This window comes from Ctenocephalides felis, unplaced genomic scaffold (genome assembly GCF_003426905.1).
Source record: "Ctenocephalides felis isolate EL2017-DRISC unplaced genomic scaffold, ASM342690v1 CF-g0.4_SCAFFOLD_01886, whole genome shotgun sequence".
NCBI classification, from domain to species: Eukaryota; Metazoa; Arthropoda; class Insecta; order Siphonaptera; family Pulicidae; genus Ctenocephalides; species Ctenocephalides felis.
The window spans coordinates 75,369,480-75,390,015 of record NW_020538040.1 but is presented as its reverse complement, the minus strand read 5'-3'; the positions used below and the strand labels follow the sequence as shown (position 1 = coordinate 75,390,015).

The following is a 20,536-nucleotide window of genomic DNA, read 5'->3' as shown; positions in this document are numbered from 1 at the left end:
CTCTTAAAACTGCTTTATTTGACTTAATTTTATTTTTTTATTTACTATTTTTTGTTGTTTAAACCTTCGCCAGGGTAAAAGTTTATTTGGTTCTTTTCATGCCACTCACGTTTTAAGGTAAAGTTTTATAGAGGTTACATAAAACTGTTGAATCTAATTTAAATTTAACTATACATTTAATAAAACGATTAAATCTCGTAAACTAAGCAACTGCGCTCAAAACCAAAAAAAACTAACAGAGAACATTGGCGTTTATCAACCGATAGCAACGTCGTGCTAATCAAGGTGATGGCAAGATATACATATTTTTCTCTCTATTTTCAAATATTCTTGTTAAAAAAATTTTAACTTTAACATTTTTGAGATATTAACAGTGGACCTTTTCTCCCGCGTAAGCCCTGCTTTACCCTATGTACAATTGAAATATTATTTTTTTAATTATATTAATTTATAAAATCTTTGATATCAGTTATTACCCTTTTAGTGAATTTAATGCAATTATATTAATATTATAATATTTATATTTAATTATAATATTATATTAATTACCATAATGTTCATTAAATGTATTTCTATTTAATTTATCAATTTTAAATCTAATGCATTTCAATCAAAATAGTGGCCATAAACTTTTATTCAATTATAATTACAGAACTGAATTTACAAATACCAAAGCCGCATTATTGGTTTTTAATTAATACCGGATAAAAGTTCGTATTCCCGTGTAAGAGAAAATGAAATAAACACATATCGTGTGCAAATTAATTTGACTAAAAGATACATGCCATCAACTGCAAATTCGTTTTTATTAATCTCATCGCATGATTAATATTTTTTCATAAGCAAGTTACCACTGAGAAGGTATTTTGAACTTTTAAGTACTTTCTAAATATGGTAATATGCATTTCAAAAAAGGTAAATGTTCTTGTTTTTGAGAAAATAATTTAAGATAACAATATTTTAATTTTCTTTATTGAAACTTCAGGATTTTATAAGAGTTTGTGATGTAATGGTTACTAACTACTTAGATTTGTTATGGACGACAACCCAAAGAGTTGTCCCATCTTTACCATTATGATTATTACAATTTCTGTAATAGTAATGACTTCTTGTTGATTTCGAAATGCAGGGTGAGGGCTGTTTTCACTTGAAAACATATTGCTCTGTAATTCCAAGTAAAATCCGATCACTACTGTTTGACATCAAGTTGCTCGAGGCGGGATAGAACCCGTGATCTCTGATTCAAAAAATTGAGCCAGTTTTTTTTTTTAATTATTATTCTTATATACTCCTGAATTATGTCATGTTCTCTGTTGCTGCCTTTCATTTATTTATCGGTTGTTTAAAATCGACTGCCTGTCACATTATAAGTTTTGCTTGTAAGTCATTTTATAAAAAAATAATATTATATAAAAACCATAATTATTAGGTATTTTCAATAAACTGTTCAATGGGTTTTCGAATTTTGGTTTCAGTCGATCAATCGGTATTTCAAAATTACAAACGCTCTAGCTATAACATATGAACATGCATATGGAAAAAAATGAAACCACAGTAGTAATGTATAATTCAGGTACTTTAGGTATAGAACTTTATATAAACGTTTGAATAATTTTATTAATACACATTGCAAAACCAAAGAATTTTTTTTATAACTACTAGATACTAGGCTAATAGAAAGTGGTTCGGGTTTTACTTCTAAACTTGCCTTTATAAATTGAGCAATATCAACCTAAGAGGCATTTAATATTTAAATATTATTTAAGCTGCATATTTATCATACATAGCTCATCTAGTAAATAAAAATAGCTTTCGAATAATTCCTAAACATTCTGAATATTTCTTGTCGTAAGTACGAAATTTGATATGACGGCTTATGAGACAAAGTTGACAGGTCACCATTTTTAATGAAAATGCTTACTAACAGATCGATACGACATATTTTCCGGAATTAGAATTATTTGACATATATCCCAGTATTAGAATCATCTTTTAAAGTTCCATTAAATCGCATATGCGCGATTTTGGATTTTGTAAAACGTTAAAGATGTGAAAAAACTAAATATTTTTCAACAAAATATCTGCCACTTCCGTTTGTGTGAAACTTTAAGAGTAACTAGGACTTTAAGAATATAACATGGTTCGTTCAATCAAAAGCACACCTTCCTTTATTACTTAAATACGAATCTCTTCATAATGATAAAAAATCGTAAGCCTAATTGTATTTGTGAAGCAATATCAATGATTATTTAAAGCCACTTCATACCCATATATATATATATATATATATATATATATTATATATATATATATATATATATATATATATATATAAGATTATGTAATTTTGTGTACATGTTTTTCATAATTGGCCTCGATATAGCATTTACCAACTTCATATATTATATTCAGTTTATTGTTCCACATAATATTAATTTCTACATACTTTTTTCAATTTAACGTACTTTTTTAACATAATTTGTTTAATGTTTTACATTGTATTCTGGTTTTTATAATACATACTCTATGTTGATTTTTACAATAATCTTCGTACAGCAGTTCCCTGAAGGGCTATTCTTACATAGAGTTTTTTATGTACTTTACGTATTTTTTATGTACATTTTAAAATAAAAATTCAACTGATGTATCGATATTAACTCTGGTTTTGAGCCAAAATCCTTATGATTACAAAACCTCTCAGCCTTATATATATATATATATATATATATATATATATAATAAAACTAATGTTTCATGTATTATGGTATTTTACTTTACGAACGATTATTTATAGATAATACTATATTATTTCCAGATCGAACAGTGGTTCTCCTTAAAACCAAGTTATTATGCATATTATCGTATACCCTTCGTATATATGTTTTTATCAGTATATCAAATTATGTTATAGCAAAATCACAAATACATAAATTTTTAAGAAACAAGTAAAATAAAATGCAAGGTCATTTAAAAAAAATGGTACAATCTTTTAGTTGTTATATACAATGTCGTTTATTGGATTAATTGTACGTCATATGACCTCAAAATGTGAAGAAGGGTTATAAAAAGCTTCAAGGGCGACTATATATTATTAATTATATATTATATATATATATATATATATATATATATATATATATATATATATCTTATATATAAAAATGAATCGCAATATGTGTTGGTAAGCGCATAACTCAACGCCTGGACCAATTTGGCCAATTCTTTTTTTAAAATGTTCGTTGAAGTCCAAGGATGGTTACGGCGCAAAAAATCGAATAATTGCCAGGAAAACCCTAAAAACAGCCCGTTTCTTTTTCACATACAAAAGTTTTCTAACTAAAACGTAGAATCAATTTGAGCTTTAAGTTTTTTATAATGCGTATATGAATAAGGTGAATTAGAGAATTTATGAAGGTAAACTGGTGGACAGGTAAATTGGAGGATATGTAAAATGGTAGAGAGAAGAACTGGTAGATAGACAAACATATAGACAAATAAACAGGCTGACAGGTTAATTGGTAGTCAAGTAGAACGGGATGACAGGTAAATTTGTAGACTGGTAAAATGGTAGATTGATAAACAGGTTGATAGGTAAATTAGTAAATAAATTGTTAAAAATGTTAAATATTCAACAGGTGAAATATTGAACAGGTTAATTGGTAGACATTTAGAACGGGATGACAGGTAAATTGGTTGACAGGTAAAATGCGGTATTGATAAACAGGTCGATAGGTAAATTGGTAGACAGGTAAAGTGGTAGACAAGTAAATTGGTAAAAAGGTAATATGTTGGATAGCTGGTGGTCAGGTTGGAGATATGTAAAATGGTAGGCAGGACTACTGGTAGATAGATAAATAATAAGACGAATAAACAGGTTGACAGGTAATTTGGTAGACATGTGAAACGGGTTGATAGGTAAATAGGTTGACAGTTAAATTGTTAAGCCGGTAAAATGATAGATTGATTAACAAATTGATAGACAGTAAATTCGTAGACAGTTTGTTGAATAGATAAACAGTTGAACAGATAGTACTAACGTTATACTGTTTTCCTAGGTTTGTTTTTCAGCATAGTGCATTTTAGTTCCATATAAATGTATTTATTTAAAAACAAATATAACAAAATCATACACTTCTCCTTCGGAAAGTTAATTATGACAATAACAGGGGTACTTCATTTTAATTACATTTTAATAACAAAAATAATAATCTTACAAATTTACTTAATTTGAAAGATACTATGGAACTCTAAAACCTTCTATACTTCATTACGAATTGATAGATCAATGCATTTCCATTTCAGAATATGTAATTAAATATACGAAAATCATTAGATGCATGCGTAGGTAGATGCCCACTATTAATGTAGATTCATACATAAATAGTATTATACGCTTCATGAAAGGTCGAGGCGGCTTTACTCTGATGCACTGCATGAAATGTATTCAGGGAACCTATTAGGTTGCATACCCAAATAATAAATACATACGATACCTCATAATATAATTATTGAATTGACAGTATATTTTAGCCTGTTTTATGAGATTATTCTTTTAAATTTACACCTTAAAACCATGTTAACAACGTTTTCAATTATTGTCAATATGTGTATCATTAACTCATTATTAATAGTAATTAACTTTCCGTAGGGTAGTTATAGTAATGGGCCGAAAATCGAAAATGAAAATTTTTGCGTATCTTCACGTTTTGAAGATTTCTGAACATTTTGGCATACCTCAGCAAGAATGGATTTGTGTGTGTAATTGTGTGTGTGTGTGTGTTTTGTATGTCCGCCTTTTTTTGTTCACGTTTTTGGGCGCACGGATCAACCGATTTGAATGGTTAAAAAAACTTTCGGTTCATATTGATAGAGATATGTGCTGATTAGTTTTTAACAAAGGCAGGTCCAGCCGTTTTCAAAGATACGGAGCTAAATGTACGAAAAATGGTAGTTTTTGAGAGCACTAAGCATCCGATTTGAATGATTCAAAAAACTTTCTGCTTGTTTTAACAAAATAATTGGTTTTGAAAAAAAAATGATATTTTTTTTTCAAATTTTTTTTTTCAAAAAAAATCTTTTTGTATATCGAAAATAATTTAAATTTTAATTGTAATTCTGTCTGAAGTTCTAAAGCTCACTTACATGCTTTAAATAAATAATTTTAATTCAATTTATATAATTCTCATAAATAATATAATATTAGACAATGTAACATTATTTGTAATAATCTATTTGAAAACATTTAATATTCCTCGAACATTTCGTTACGCTGGGGGAAGTTCCAATTTGCTTTAAGGCACGATGCCATACGCAACTAGTTTAATTTTACTTTCGGAGATAAACTGACGAACATAAAGTAATGCCCGGAAAAACGTAACATATGTGCCATATAATTACGTTTCATTTATTATTCAATAAATACGAGTCAAATTTTAGTTCTTTATTTCAAATTAAATATGAGTCAAATTCTATTTTTTTTTTTAAAATTCTACTTATCTTAAATTTAGTCTTTAGGACCAGAAGTTTGTTAATGTTATAAGAATTAGTTCGTTGTTAATTAGGTTGATTTGTGCTATTTGTCATAAAATATGTCTTATTTATATAATATATATAATAAATGTTACTTTTAGGGGCAGTTAATGCATTTATATATATATATATATATATATATATATATATATATAATGGGTTTATGTATGAGATGTATTATCATTTTACGAAGGATCAATTACACAATACTATATTATTTCCTAATGGAATAGTGGTTGTCCTCAAAACGAAGTTACCTATGGTTTCATATTATTTCTTAAGCATATAATAGTCTTTTGTTTGGTTTTTGATATACGACATTTTATTATATATAATGTACATAATTTAACGTACAATAACATAACATTTCATTTATTATTTTTTATTAATAGAGAAAATAATTTGGAAGAATATAGCTTAATAAGTTGTGTATTGAATTTATTTTTATATCAATGAGGGTTTTAATGTAATTCCATATACTACATGAGCAATTTTTTTTGTGAATTCACTATTACTTAATTTTGCTCATACAAAGCTTATACATTCAATATTTTAATTGATTTACATTAACATGTGTGAAAATTCCAATAAGTGTCGAAACATAATTTATTATTTGAAAGCACGAGAAATACTCTGCTATTTTAATTATTGCGAAAAAAATGGAAACATAAGCTTGCAAAAAATAAAGTTTATTCTAATTTTGTTTTGCATATAAATCTTCTGCTACTTAGTAATACCTAATAATAATAATAAGCAAGTTTTAGTTCAGCATAAATAAGAATAAGCAAGTCAGTTTTTCATAAAATAAGAATAGCTTGCATATCTTTTTTCATAAAGTTTTTATATTAGTTTTAAACTACATACAGCTAAAAAATTATTTAAATATTTATTTTCAATGCAATGGTTTTTGCGATTTTGTGATCAATTCTTATAGACCAAGAGCCAGTGAACCTTTTGAATAACGGTGTTCCTGTAAGGCTAAAAATTTTTGTACAGGTGATTCTTAACGTGCTAAGTACGGAAACGACGGTCTGGCAGGTTTTAGCCCTGCACAATCATGGTCGTCCAGGCGTTTGAAAGTGTAAAAAAAACCCGAAAATTAAACTTGTTCCTGTAAGGTTCAAATTTTTATACGATGTAATTTACTCATTGAGAAGTTCGAAAATCAATCTGCCAGACCATTTCGACCTGCACAAGTACCTGCCAGACGAGCCGGAAAGTGAGCAAAAAATGCCCCAAAATAAACTTTGTCCTGTAAAGCTGAAATTTACATATGTGTTTATCTAAGCAATTCGAAAAAGGTCTGTGCAATTGCCAGACCATTCTGGCTAGCATAAGCCCTTGCCAGACGCGGGCAAAAATGCTATGGCGGGAGGCGAGTAATAGGCGTTGCGTGAAAACTTATAGCATATATTCAAACTATATTATGAGAAATTACAAATTATGGTCAAAATAAATTTAATTAGTCACAATAAAATATATATTATCATGAATTAATCATCATTATCAGATATATCGCTAATTAATACTTCAATTCAGGCTTCTATTGAGTATCAATTGAATTTTCTGAAAATAGGTGAAAGTTGGAAAGAAACATTTATTTCTGAATGTTCAACGGAGGGTAACAGATTTGAAGAAAAAATTTCACAGGTAAAAATTATGAATTTCTTTTTCAGAAAAAAAAACCTATTAAAGCTAATAATAAAATTCACGAAATTCGTGTCCAACGTGATTTGGTTGGTCGCCTGTTGGCGCGATAAATCCAATATAATATTGATCTTCAAAAAACCTTATCATATCTCATTACAATTGTTAGCTTCCCGAAGAAGTTTGTTTTCATCAAAAAATCCCATTGGTTTAATTTTATGTTTTCTCGACGTTTCACGCTATTCTGAATCGAATGAGACCAAATTTGGAAAAAGTGAACAGATTTTTTTCCGTAAGTAAATCGACGTTTTCTAAAAAACGACTGGACCGATTTAAAAATTCATCAAAATTTGCAAAAATTAATATCGCTTTTTTGGCATTTGTCAAAATTAGACCTTTTATCGATGTTTGCTCAAAAACGCCGGAACCGATTTCAAAAATTCAAAAGCCATTTGATGTACATCGATGAGAACTATCGTTTGTCAGTTTTGTGCTACGATCTGCCGTTTCTTTGTAATTTGGAAAAATGTGTTAAACTTTTCATCCATATTTAAGCTCATACTACGAGAGACGTTCGAAAGATATTAGTTGAGAATGATATTGATTAGTTTTAGGTGAAAATCTACCGAGCCGTTTTCTTGTAATTAACTGTTGAAAACAAAATTTAAGCCGATTTTTATGGAACTTTTTTGGGGATATATATATCATGGTCTTATAGAACTTAGTGAAATATTACCGCATTACGATAAGTAGTTTAATTTTAAAAATTCATCAAAGATTGAAAAAATGAGTATGAGTACTTTGTAAATTTTCATTTTCACATTTGTTAAAATTAAAATTAGACGATTTACTTAGTATAACGATAGAGTACATGGTCTTAATGAACATACTGAACCATTAAAGTCCTACGAATACTGATTCAATTATAAAAATTATTGATTTGTGAAAATTTGCTTTTAGAAAATACTCCGAGTTAACGTGTTCGTTCGTTTTCAATTATGTGTAATAAATCCACTCGTAATACTCTTAATCACTCATAAATTAATTTATTTTTTATTGATTAAGTCGGGAAGTTCATGTAACTTGCCTCAAGGCAAAGTACGAATACCAACTAGTTTTAATGTTACTTTGCCACGCAGATGGAACTATCTATAAAACCGCGAAAACAGCAATGATTGAAGTCTTGCAAGCAAATATAACTGATAACGAAACAATTTGGTATAATGCTGTTGTTTTCGATGGACTTTATCACTGCATTCAATGAAAAATATACCAAAAACATTCGGTAATATTTCGAAATAATAATGTCTATTTTAGCGGCAGCACATGCTGCACGAGTAGATATAGTTTTCAAATAGTCATTTAAAAGTACCAACAATTCTTAAATCTCAAAATACTGGCTGGATATTGATTGAAAAAATATTTGATTTCAATTAGTTTGTGGGAGATACCGTTCCTTCTTCAAATTTTGAAATAATATCACAACATCCTTCTCGTATTGCTGAGGAGGATGCAAACAGAGCTGATCAACACATAGGCGGTAATGTTAAAATTTTTAAATTTGTAATATTTTATATTTATTATATTATTAATATATTTAAATTTGTTTTTTTTTTATAGACGATAAGTCAGCAATGCCGAATCTTATGACGATGAAGTATTAATTAGCGATATATCTGATAATGATGATTAATTCATGATAATATATATTTTATTGTGACTAATTAAATTTATTTTGACCATAATTTGTAATTTCTCATAATATAGTTTGAATATATGCTATAAGTTTTCACGCAACGCCTATTACTCGCCTCCCGCCATAGCATTTTTGCCCGCGTCTGGCAAGGGCTTATGCTAGCCAGAATGGTCTGGCAATTGCACAGACCTTTTTCGAATTGCTTAGATAAACACATATGTAAATTTCAGCTTTACAGGACAAAGTTTATTTTGGGGCATTTTTTGCTCACTTTCCGGCTCGTCTGGCAGGTACTTGTGCAGGTCGAAATGGTCTGGCAGATTGATTTTCGAACTTCTCAATGAGTAAATTACATCGTATAAAAATTTGAACCTTACAGGAACAAGTTTAATTTTCGGGTTTTTTTTACACTTTCAAACGCCTGGACGACCATGATGTGCAGGGCTAAAACCTGCCAGACCGTCGTTTCCGTACTTAGCACGTTAAGAATCACCTGTACAAAAATTTTTAGCCTTACAGGAACACCGTTATTCAAAAGGTTCACTGGCTCTCAGTCTATTATAATATATTTTTTTTAAATGCTAGTCCGTCGTATTACTGTCAGTTTCAATTGTTTATCTCTATATTAATCAAATAGGTTTGAAATCTTTACTTATAAAAAATAAATAAATATTAGTTCAAAAAAAAAAAACAATTTTAGCAGACTAGCAAGCAAACAAAAAGCAAAGCGACGAAAGGAAGGTTCAATATTTATTAAATTATATGAAAAATAAACTTGATTTCGACTAATTATTTAGAATTAATAATCGCAAAAAATATTTTGTGTTTTACATTTTCTAGCAATTTTGTAATGACTTATTTGCATTTCGAGATAAAATCATATTCATGTTATTGTTATTTTTAAAAAGTTGTAGAGGAATTATTCGCGAAAACGTTCAAAATACGGATTATTTTGCGTAAATTGATGTTATCATAAACTTTTCTGCATAAATTAGATTGCCGGTGCGTATAATTTAATTGAATTAAACTTTAAGATTAATAATAAGATAGAAGAAAATATTTTCATTGATGTAGCTTCAACAAACATCTCAACCATATAATATATATAATAATAATACAGAATATTTAGAGATAAGATGGTTTATATTTAACAAAGATACTTTATATCTTTGTTAAATATAAATTAGTTTTATAAATATGCAAATTTGACGTATGAGATGGTATTAAGGGCTAATTAGTTGAAGTAAATTGATAAATTCATGATTATTTGACTAACTAATTCTAAAATAATTAGTTTCAAGAACAATTGATTAAAGGGTGTAATATATTAACACAGGTATAGATTTATTGCATGTAACAAGTGATGTTTGTTTTTCCTATACAACATGTTACACATGCCTGGGCTACAGGTGGAAATCAATACAGCAGTATGGAAACGATGTCTAGAAAATAAAATATCTTCGAAGATTTTGTTTTTCTGTTTTTACTTTACTTTTACTGTTAGTTCATGCTTTAAAACTTTTTACTTTATAATGACGTTACCTGTGTACTTTATTAGTTTTGTTATAGAACTTGACAACGGAATAAAAAATTGATTGTGGAAGATTCCATATTTCCTATGGTTTTTGCAGAAATGTAATTCTATATGTAATGAATTATTATTTGGAATTGGTCATGCTTAAGATAATGACGTTATATGTTTTCTTTTTTAGTTTTGTTATAACTTGTATGTAACTTGACCACGGTATAAAAAGGTGGTAGTGGAAGATTCTATATTTTCTATGATTTTTGCAGAAATATGACTCAATATGTAACGAATTATTATTTGAAATCAGTCATGCTTTATATATAAATATTTATATAATAATATAAATTATTTTGATGTTTATTATTTGTTGTCATTCATTTCCTTGTCTCTGTCTCTTTATCATACGAGTAGTTGTACGCAACAAATTTAATTATAATAGATCAATACTAACCTTATTTCACAAGCATGTACTTTTGCGTTTCACTGTACGCACGCACCACGGTTTGAGACACGAAATTTTAAGCGACGACAGTCTATGTATATTCTTCGACAGATCTAAAATCTATCGAAAAAAAATTAAAATTCTCTCCTTTCCCGGTCGGCGGTCACTTTAACCTGAACACGACAAATCCCGTGCGAATATATGAGAATATTTCTTTGTAGAATGTACAGGATCGGAGGATCGCGCGCGTTTTGTGTGCGACGCCCACCATCGGCGCCGTTATATAAACAGGGCCGCCCCTCTACGATCGATAAGCGTAGCCCGTAGAGCGAGCGCGACGCAAAGCCGCTACGGCGCTAGTGCTGTGTGCAAGAGGCTCGAGCGAGATCACGGACGATTCACTCATCGAATTGATTGATTTGTTACTTTTTTTTGTTTGCACATTATTCTATCTGAATTGATCATTCTTACAACCGAATTTATGAAAGTAATATTAATATTTCAGTTACACGATGACTTCGTTTATTGCTAATAATAATAATAATAATACAAGCGGGGCAGAATGGTCTAATTTGACTTTAAGTAATTATACTGTCTGAATAAAACTTGCACCACAACATGCGCATTCTAGGTAATTATATTTTTCTAAAATTTGTCATGTTTTTCTTTTCACTCTATATGACGGGTGAAAAGCTCGGGAGCAAACAGATCTAATGTCTCAATTTTAAATTTAAAGAGACATTATGAAATAATAGCTGGATTATTCAATCAATGCGATACATAAGTTTGATGGGCACAAAAATGACAACGTATATAACCTTGATCTAGTATTTTGTCAGAAATATTTATCAGCAGAATAGGAATAACTATTAACTTGATTTAACTCTTTTAATATTTACTTAACTTACTTTTTTATTCACTATTTTCTTATTGTTTACGCCTTTACGAAGGTAAGTTTCAGTTGGTCCTTTTTACTTCATATTAGAGGTTAGTTAAATCTGACTTAAAATTAACAATACATTGTATAAAACAATTAAATACGTTATACATAAATATTATATTAAGGCCTCGTATACTCACAACCAAAAAAATAACAACGAAAAAAATACTTTTGTTATGCATTTTCAAACATTACCATCCTGTTGTAAGAATCAAAGTGATGCATATATGCACCTATTGCTTTTCACTTTCAAAAAATGTTCATAAAAATGCCTAACTTTACTTGTTTTTGACATATTTGTGATGGACCTTTTTGCCCGCGGGCCTTAAACCCTCGCCCTATTCTATATATAAAATATATAGATTTGGCATTAATTCATTATTTAATATTAAGGCTAGAGCTATAGCCTTACGATTTGATTTCTAAGCCAAATCATCTGCCGTTAACGTGTACAAAATTACAAAAACTTAAGGTTATTTAAAATTAAATTCAAAATAATCAACTTTATAATTTAAATTCTATTGCATCCACGTCATTCAGAATCACAAAGAAAATGAATGCTATAGCATTCACATCCGCGGACTTAATTTATTTCCGTTAATTTATTTGTAGATGCGACCAAAATGTATTTCATCAATAAATATAATATGATACAAATACAAATTAATATTGTTTTTCATTTTATTGTAATATCAATAATATTGCTGATGATGAAAGAATATTTGTTTCAAAATGCTAAAAATTTAACGAGATTATATTGAGTAATGATTTCATTTGGTTGGATATTATTAGCGAAAAACGCCTACATCTCATAAACATAGATGGATGTGGAAATTTTAAAGATGCAAACAATTTAACTAATATTGGTGTATACACACCCACACACACACATTACATATATATATATATATTTATATATATATATATATATATATAACGTGCGTGTATGTGTGAATGTATGTATGTGTCGTGTGCAATAATTGTATGCATGTATGTATGGACTTGAGTACAAATAAATTATGCACCATTTTTGTCTCTGTATAATAATTATTCTTGTCTGGACATGACACATACTCTGTAAAACGTATAATGAATTATGAAATAGTTCTATCTTTCGAAATGTGTAGTTGACGTTTCAATTCAAGGATTACTTCGCCCAGTAAGTGTATTTTGTAGTTCAAAATTAAGTTGATTATTTAATTCCTTCAAATGCATCCACTATTTGTATAGATTTAATTAAAAATCGATACTGTTGTTGTTTAAATGAATATTGATACCGACGCAGTAAACTTTCGTTATCTGTTTCGAATCATTATCTATTTCATTACACTTGTCGAGATAATTCGCGCGTAGTCCCTAGGCTATAATCGATATTTGTAATTGGAATTTTTTGCATTTTGATGCGAGACTTCGAAAAAGGGAATTACTCAACTTCAACACTCCTGAATTTCGTTGAATGTCATATGTATACAAACTACAGCGATCATAATAATTTATGTATCATATTCACACTGCTGTCTCTGACATGACTGGAAAAATATGATACCCATGTTTCTTTAAATTTTGTCTTATTCTGAAAGAATGCTATGAAAGAATTTATTATGTGCTTATTTAGGAAGTAAAACAATAGTATAAATGTTCCAAAATTTGTGCATTATTTGATTTTGAATCAAGTTATTGTCAGTACCAAAATCAGTCAATTGTGGAATTGTATATATATATATATATATATATATATATATATATATATGTGGTACATATATATACAGGGTAGAGCGGGGAACAAAGGTTCAATTTGACTTTGAGCAAATATATTGTGAAAACCAAATCATATATCACACCAAATAACACATAACAAACAATTATCTGACTATATTTAGTAAACCTTCCATTATTCATCATTGTAAAAATGGTTTTTCTGCTATTTTTAAAAATGGCTTTTTTCAGCCATAGGGCAAACAGATCAAAAGTATTATTTTTTATTTTAAAGAGATTTTACGAAGTAACAGCGACATTATTTAACCAAAGCAAAATAGAAAATTTATGGCTACATTATTCACAGAGATAACACTGTAGATAACCTTGATCCGGTATTTGTCGGAAATAATCATCAGCATAGTTCGAATAACTATTTATTTTAATTATTTCTTGTGCAATTGCTTTTTTTAACTTAATTTAATTTTTTATTTACTATTTTATATTATTTACACCTTTGTAAGAATAAAGGCTCAGTATTTTTACCCGACTCGCGAGTAATCTTTTCTAAAGTTTATATGAAAAAAACTGTTAAATCTAACTTAAATATAACAATGCATCTTATAAAACAATCAAATAACGTAGATGTTATATTAAGATGTCATAAACTGAACAACAGCGCTCACAACCAAGAAAACTAACTACGAAAGAAAATACTTTGGTTATGGTTTTTTAAACATTGCCATTTATCTCCTGATAGCAACATCGTATATATCAACGTGATGCCTGGCTATACGTCTTTTTACCTCTTCTTCCAAATATTGTTAAAATACTGACTTTATTTGTTTTAGGAATATCGGTGGTGGTCCTTTTTACTTTTTTGTTTTCGTAAAATAATGTAAAATAGTATGGTATTTGGTACCAGTCTATAATACGAAGAACTTCTAACCTCAAATGATTTTATACTACGGATAAGTTCTTGCAATCACAATGGCTATTATCTGAATTAGAATGGTAGCACAGGTGTAACCTAAATCAATGCTTTGTGCTGCACACTAATCTGGCTATTAATTCACAGCATTGATACGTTTTTCGTAGTAATTTCTAATTCTAATTTAAAATAACATTAATCAATTTATTTAATACTTTTTGATGCGATATTTTTAGAATAATGTAATTAAAATTTCGACGTTTTTCAAGCCTTGCAACAAGAATATATTGAAACAATCATAACGGATGTGCTATTTTTATAGAATATTATTACCAGATATAACTTACTTCTATATTTAATTTTTTTTTAAGAATCTTCATTTAATGGAGTCTCTCGAACGTTCGAACACCCTGATTTATTGCAAAGCTCCAATGTATCTACTTTATTTACTTTACTCCCAGACAAAGAGCATTGTTTCTCATGTTCGATTTTATGTCTTTGTTTTCAAAATATAAGCAACAGAAGATAAATCTTTTACTTGATGAAAATAATTTTTTAGCGGAAATAACTGCGTCTTTGCGTATGCATGCATATAACTGCAACGCATATATACTAAAGTATATAAAATATAATAAAAAAGTTTTTAGAAAAAATATATCTTTATTTATTTACTGTCGACGTTTCGGAACTAGACACGTTCCATCTTTAGCACATCTGTCAAGAAACTGATCTTGATAAGATTTAAACAAACAGTATATTTAAGAGTAGAGTTGATATATATATATATATATATATATATATATATATATATAAATATACATGTGGTAGATTACAAGTACATACCTTTACCTTTTTTCAAAGATACTGACTTAGCACGGCGCTTATCTTCTTAAAATTAAAATTATTAAAAGTGCTGTTTTTATCTATGTTTAATTTTCGTCTTTTTTTCGTTTAGCTCGCGTTTCTTATTCTTATTCAGTATGCATTAGCAAGCACTATAGTACATAACTTTTTTCTTTACAGATTTAATTTATTATGTATAAACATAAAGTGCCATAAGAATATAAACGTAAGTGTACGGTGCGTTGATAAGAAAAAAAAACGAAAACAATTTCTGACTTTGCGATGTCACATCGAAAAAAATAATGAACTTCTTTCAGATAGAAAATGCAAATCGACACGCAACTTCTGATCAAAAGATTTACTCAACTCATAGAGTTGTAGCGCATGAACTTTCCTTCTTGAATAAATTTACATTTATATGAGATGTAGAATTTAATGAAATATGTATATAGTGCAGAAAAATCTCAGCAGCGTTTTTAAAGTGTTTTAGCTGGACTTTCTTTAAATGCGTGATATATTTTAAAAATGCTTCCCATGTAGTTTGTATAAATAATGTTATATAATTTTATTACAATTAAAATTTCACTCAATATATTTACAAGTATATGCGCACAATTTCATATAAAATATGTATGTCAACTGAATCTTATGTTAATTGCTATATATTAACTTTCAAGAGCCAAAGTTTAATTAGCAAAAAGTCGAACTTGTACAAATTAGAAACACCGGGAATACTGAGGAATTCTAATAAAACATCACAGTCGTCAATTTATGAAGGTACTCAGAGTTCAAGTAATAATATATATATATATATATATATATATATGATATTATAAAATAGCGGGCTATTAACAAATTATAAGAATATGAATGATAGGAAATAAATTGATGAATGATAAATAAAATATATTCATTTGATCTATTTTTAATTGTGCAACACGAATGAATATTAACCATTTAATATTAAATAGCAATAATAATAATTTCAAACTTTCATACATATGTTTTTATTTGCGATAAATAAAATTCGAAAATAAACTAGTGGGGTGTATGGCATCGTGCCTTAAGGCAAATTGCTGGGACTTCCCGTACCGTAACGGAATGCTCGAGGAATACTGAATGTTTTCTAATATATTATTATTAATATTGTAACATTGTCTAATATTTATAAAAATTATATAAACTGAATTGCAAAGTTGAAATTATTTGTTTAAAGTATATTACAACTATAGTCAGAATTAAAAATAAAATCTGAATTATTTTCGATATACAAAAAAATTGTTTTTTGCCATTCTTTACACATTTAGCTCCGTATTTTCGAAATGGTTGGGCCTGCCTTTGCCAAAAACTAATAAACACTTCTCCCAATCATTACTAATTGAATGTTTTTTAGATCATTCAAATCGGATGCTCCGTTCTCTCAAAAACTCGATTTCTATTTCTTTTGCACTCTTTGCTCCTTATCTCCGTAACTGCTGGACCTGCCTTTGCCAAAAACTAATCAGCTCATCTTCCTATCAATAGGAATCGAATGTTTTTTCAACCATTCAAATCAGTTGATCCGTGAGCCCGAAAACGTGACTGGAAATTTGTATCCATACATACATGCACACACACACATCCATTTTTTCTGAGGTATGCCAAAATGTTCAGAAACCTTCAAAACGTCGAGAAATGTAAAATTTTTTAATTTCGATTTTCGGTCCATTCAATAACTCACCCTACGGGAAGTTAATTATGCGTATTAGGGAATCATAATTAACAGAAAGACGTATAGAACTAAACACTTTTATTGAGTACAAATAAATGTATACAGTTAAATATTTTTATTACATATTAGAAAAATAGGACAATACATTAATCATCAACAGTATAGTAGATTATATTAAATATTCTGATATAATGTAATCTATCCTTATATGAATACATAAAGTAATATAAAGCTAAAACTAATTGTAAATCATTAATTAAATAATAAGCAATTCTTATGTACAACATATGATGAGATCACTAACACTAAATTTATTAAGTTTAGTTCTTTAATAATATATAAAAATAATTTAGATGGTATAAAAATCCTAACTTTTAATACAGCTCTTTTTCGTGAATATTTAAGATCAGTGCTGTTATCTAATTACTGCTAAATCAAAGATGAAAAATTTGTCATGTGTATTTGTTTCAAAGTGCTCTACATCTCCAATGTATTCCCATTCTAATAAATATGTTATTATCATAAAGTTACAATGAAAATTCAATTAAATTATTATATCAATAAGCAGCACCTCATATTTGCTAATTAAATAAACTTATTTCATGAACATGCAATTTGCATACAACAAAAATGATTTGCGGGCTAGCATTATTGCGACTTTATGATTTATATTAAATTATGTGAAGGTACAATTACTTATTGACTAAATTTACAATTACATATAATTTTTAATGATTTCAAAATGTTATTCTTATTAATGTATAACAGTAAAATATATTTGTGTACTTTTGTTTATAAAGGAACTAAAAGCAAGGAAAACAAAATATCTCATATATATATATATATATATATATATATATATATATATAATTTTATTTTCGATATGGCTTTTGAGTACAAAATAAATTATTGATTGTAGTAGATCACAAATTTCAAGGCTTGATAGGCGTTAGAAAATCTATATTGTAACATATAATTACTACATAAAGTATTTCTAAATTATATATCCTTGAATATATCTTCGTAATATAAATAATATCTATGAATACTTTAAATTGCTTTTTAATATTCAATATGGTGTTTAATAACGTTTGAAATTAATGTAATACTTTGCCACTTACCATTATGTTATTAAATTTAGGTTGCATTTTCATAAAAAAACATAATTTGGTTATTTCTTATTCATATTTTCGCAATCATTTTTGTTTTATGACTTGTATACTTTTTATGATCTTAATTAACGATACCGAATATGAATAATAAAAATAAATCATGCCCATAAAATGCTTCAATAATTTTAACAACATAACGGTCATGTGCTACCTGCAATGCCTCCTTTATTAATAAATCACATGTAAGAATTCATATAATACATGGACAATTACGTTGTAAGGCCTCGTGTAAATTATGAAATTATTTAATTCGTGCGTCGCCGAGCTTGATCAGTCCGAAAAAGCTCTTGGTTGGCTCGAAGAGCGCGTAGCGCATACCTCCGAGGTCTCGAATGCTGATGCGGTCTCCGGCTACGAGATGAGAGGCCGCTGCCGTGTAGCACGTGTTGCTCTTCGCTACGCGCTCGAGAGAGTGCGTCATAGTGGTGCACTGGAGCAAAGGCTCATCATTACGGTACACGCGGTAGCCGTTCGTATCATGTTCGTCTAGGTAGTGGACCTGATAAAAAAATGCACTTATTAATTATTGATTGACAATAAATGAGATTTTATGAGATCGCGCTACGTAGCTGTTTTAACCCTCCGTCGGTCGGATATTTATTCACCTTCGAACGGTCGGAGTGGTCTAGCTGGGCCACCATTCATTTTACATGCATTTATATAGGGTATATGAGTTTTTGGTGTCTTATATATTAACGATTATTAGTAATAAATATTTATAGTTTTGATTTTTTCTTTTTTTACCGTCTTTTGCATGTGTTGAGCTTGTTTATAATAAAAAAAATTATATATTATATTATATTATAAAAAAAATCAAAGAATATAAAAAAATCGTCGCTTTTTTATTATTTTTATTTTTCTGTTTTATATCAATGAAATTGTTGAAAATATAATTTCACTACAGGTTTCATTACTCATCCGATTTTCAATGTGTGCGATGACCAATAAATTTGGTAGGTTTTCAAGGAACTCTCGTCGTGAAAATGCTAACATTCATGTTACAACACATAGCAAAGAATATATAAAATGCAGTTTGAATAGAAAATACCAGAAAAAAGACAAAATACTGGTTTACATATATCAAAAAGCGTATATTTCATACAAAATGTATGGGTGGTCTAGACAGACCACTCCGACCGTTCGGAGTATAAAAAACTTAATATCCTTATAATTATCTTTCGGTACACGTTTGTCCTGATTTTTTCATTGATCGACAGCTAATGAAATTTTAGGTAAAGTCAAAAAATTTCAAGTCGATAGGATTATTAGAAGTATTTTTTTTAATTGAAGTCGAAAAAAGTCTGGGCAGACCACGCCGACCGACAAAGATGAATTTTCGAAGCATTGCTGTCCAACAAATAAACATTGGTACGGATCCCATAGAAATCTAAACAAAACTTATTATTAAAATACCAATAAAATACCTGATAATTTGATGTGCATATGTCTAATGATCATTTTTGACCGCCAGATGGCAATTTTTGAAATTTAACCAGTTCTTCACTTCGTCAGTACAAATAAAATGTTTCCTGAATCATTCAAATCGGACGCACCGTTCTCTCAAAAAACTGTCCGTATCTTTGAAACGGCTGGACATCCCTTTGCCAAAAACTAATATGTAATCACGTCTTCCCATCAATACAAAACGAATGTTTTTTTAATTATTCAAACGGGTTGATTCGTGTTCCCGAAATCGTCGACGAAAATTTGTATTTGAACACACCCACACGCACACATACAACCGTTTTTTGTAAGGTGTGCCAAAATGTTCAGAAACTTTTGAAAAAAAATACTCTCGATTTTTTGCGATTACTATAACTTACTCAACGGGAAGCTAATAATTTATATCAGGTCGGATTAATAAAAATATATTCAATTAGATTTTCTCTAAACTTTTGCCTGGAAATACAATTTTAATTTAGCGATAACAAAGATAGGTTAGCAATGTGTGGATTTTTCATATCGATACGTTTTTCCCTACGAATTTTAAAACAGGTAATATATTGCAATGGCTTGCGTTTGAACTAGCGTTGAACCAATACTTCAAACCAAAATTACGATGGAAACAATTACTAAAAAAATACTGAAATAAAAGTATTTTTTTACTAAAATTAACCCGTTCTAGTTAAAAATATGTCTACTTGTAAATTTCTACTACCAATTTATTCAGATAAACCATTATAAACGTGCTTTACGTAATACACCTGAGATTTATTTTTGGACATTTTATTGCTGCTCGTGACAAGGGAGAAAATCTTATCGCGAGTACTGTATATATTTATGGATATATAAAATTAAGAAATGTTTTGTAAATAAATATGAGAAGTAAATACTTATTTACAAATACAAGACATCTAAAAGTAATTGACCAATGATTTCAATTCATGACGTACGTTCGAAAT

The 20,536-nt window shown here is 28.6% G+C and overlaps 3 protein-coding genes across 8 annotated transcripts in view; 1 reads left to right on the top strand and 2 right to left on the bottom strand.

The window, feature by feature from the left end:
- The window catches only part of LOC113374564 (myb-like protein X), a 36,229-nt gene extending 25,323 nt beyond the window's left edge, over positions 1-10,906 (bottom strand). Inside the window, exon 1 of the mRNA XM_026614536.1 lies at positions 10,852-10,906. The gene's annotated coding sequence lies outside the window, so the exon portion shown is untranslated. The remainder of the gene's footprint in view (positions 1-10,851) is intronic.
- LOC113374566 overlaps positions 1-20,536 on the top strand; it is a 220,891-nt gene that overhangs the window by 70,715 nt on the left and 129,640 nt on the right. The gene's annotated exons all lie outside the window — the stretch shown is intronic.
- LOC113374565 (protein eiger) overlaps positions 17,813-20,536 on the bottom strand; it is an 82,978-nt gene continuing 80,254 nt past the window's right edge. Inside the window, exon 7 of the mRNA XM_026614538.1 lies at positions 17,813-18,633. Within this exon, the coding sequence (XP_026470323.1) occupies positions 18,376-18,633 (258 nt within the window). The 3' untranslated portion in view covers positions 17,813-18,375. The remainder of the gene's footprint in view (positions 18,634-20,536) is intronic.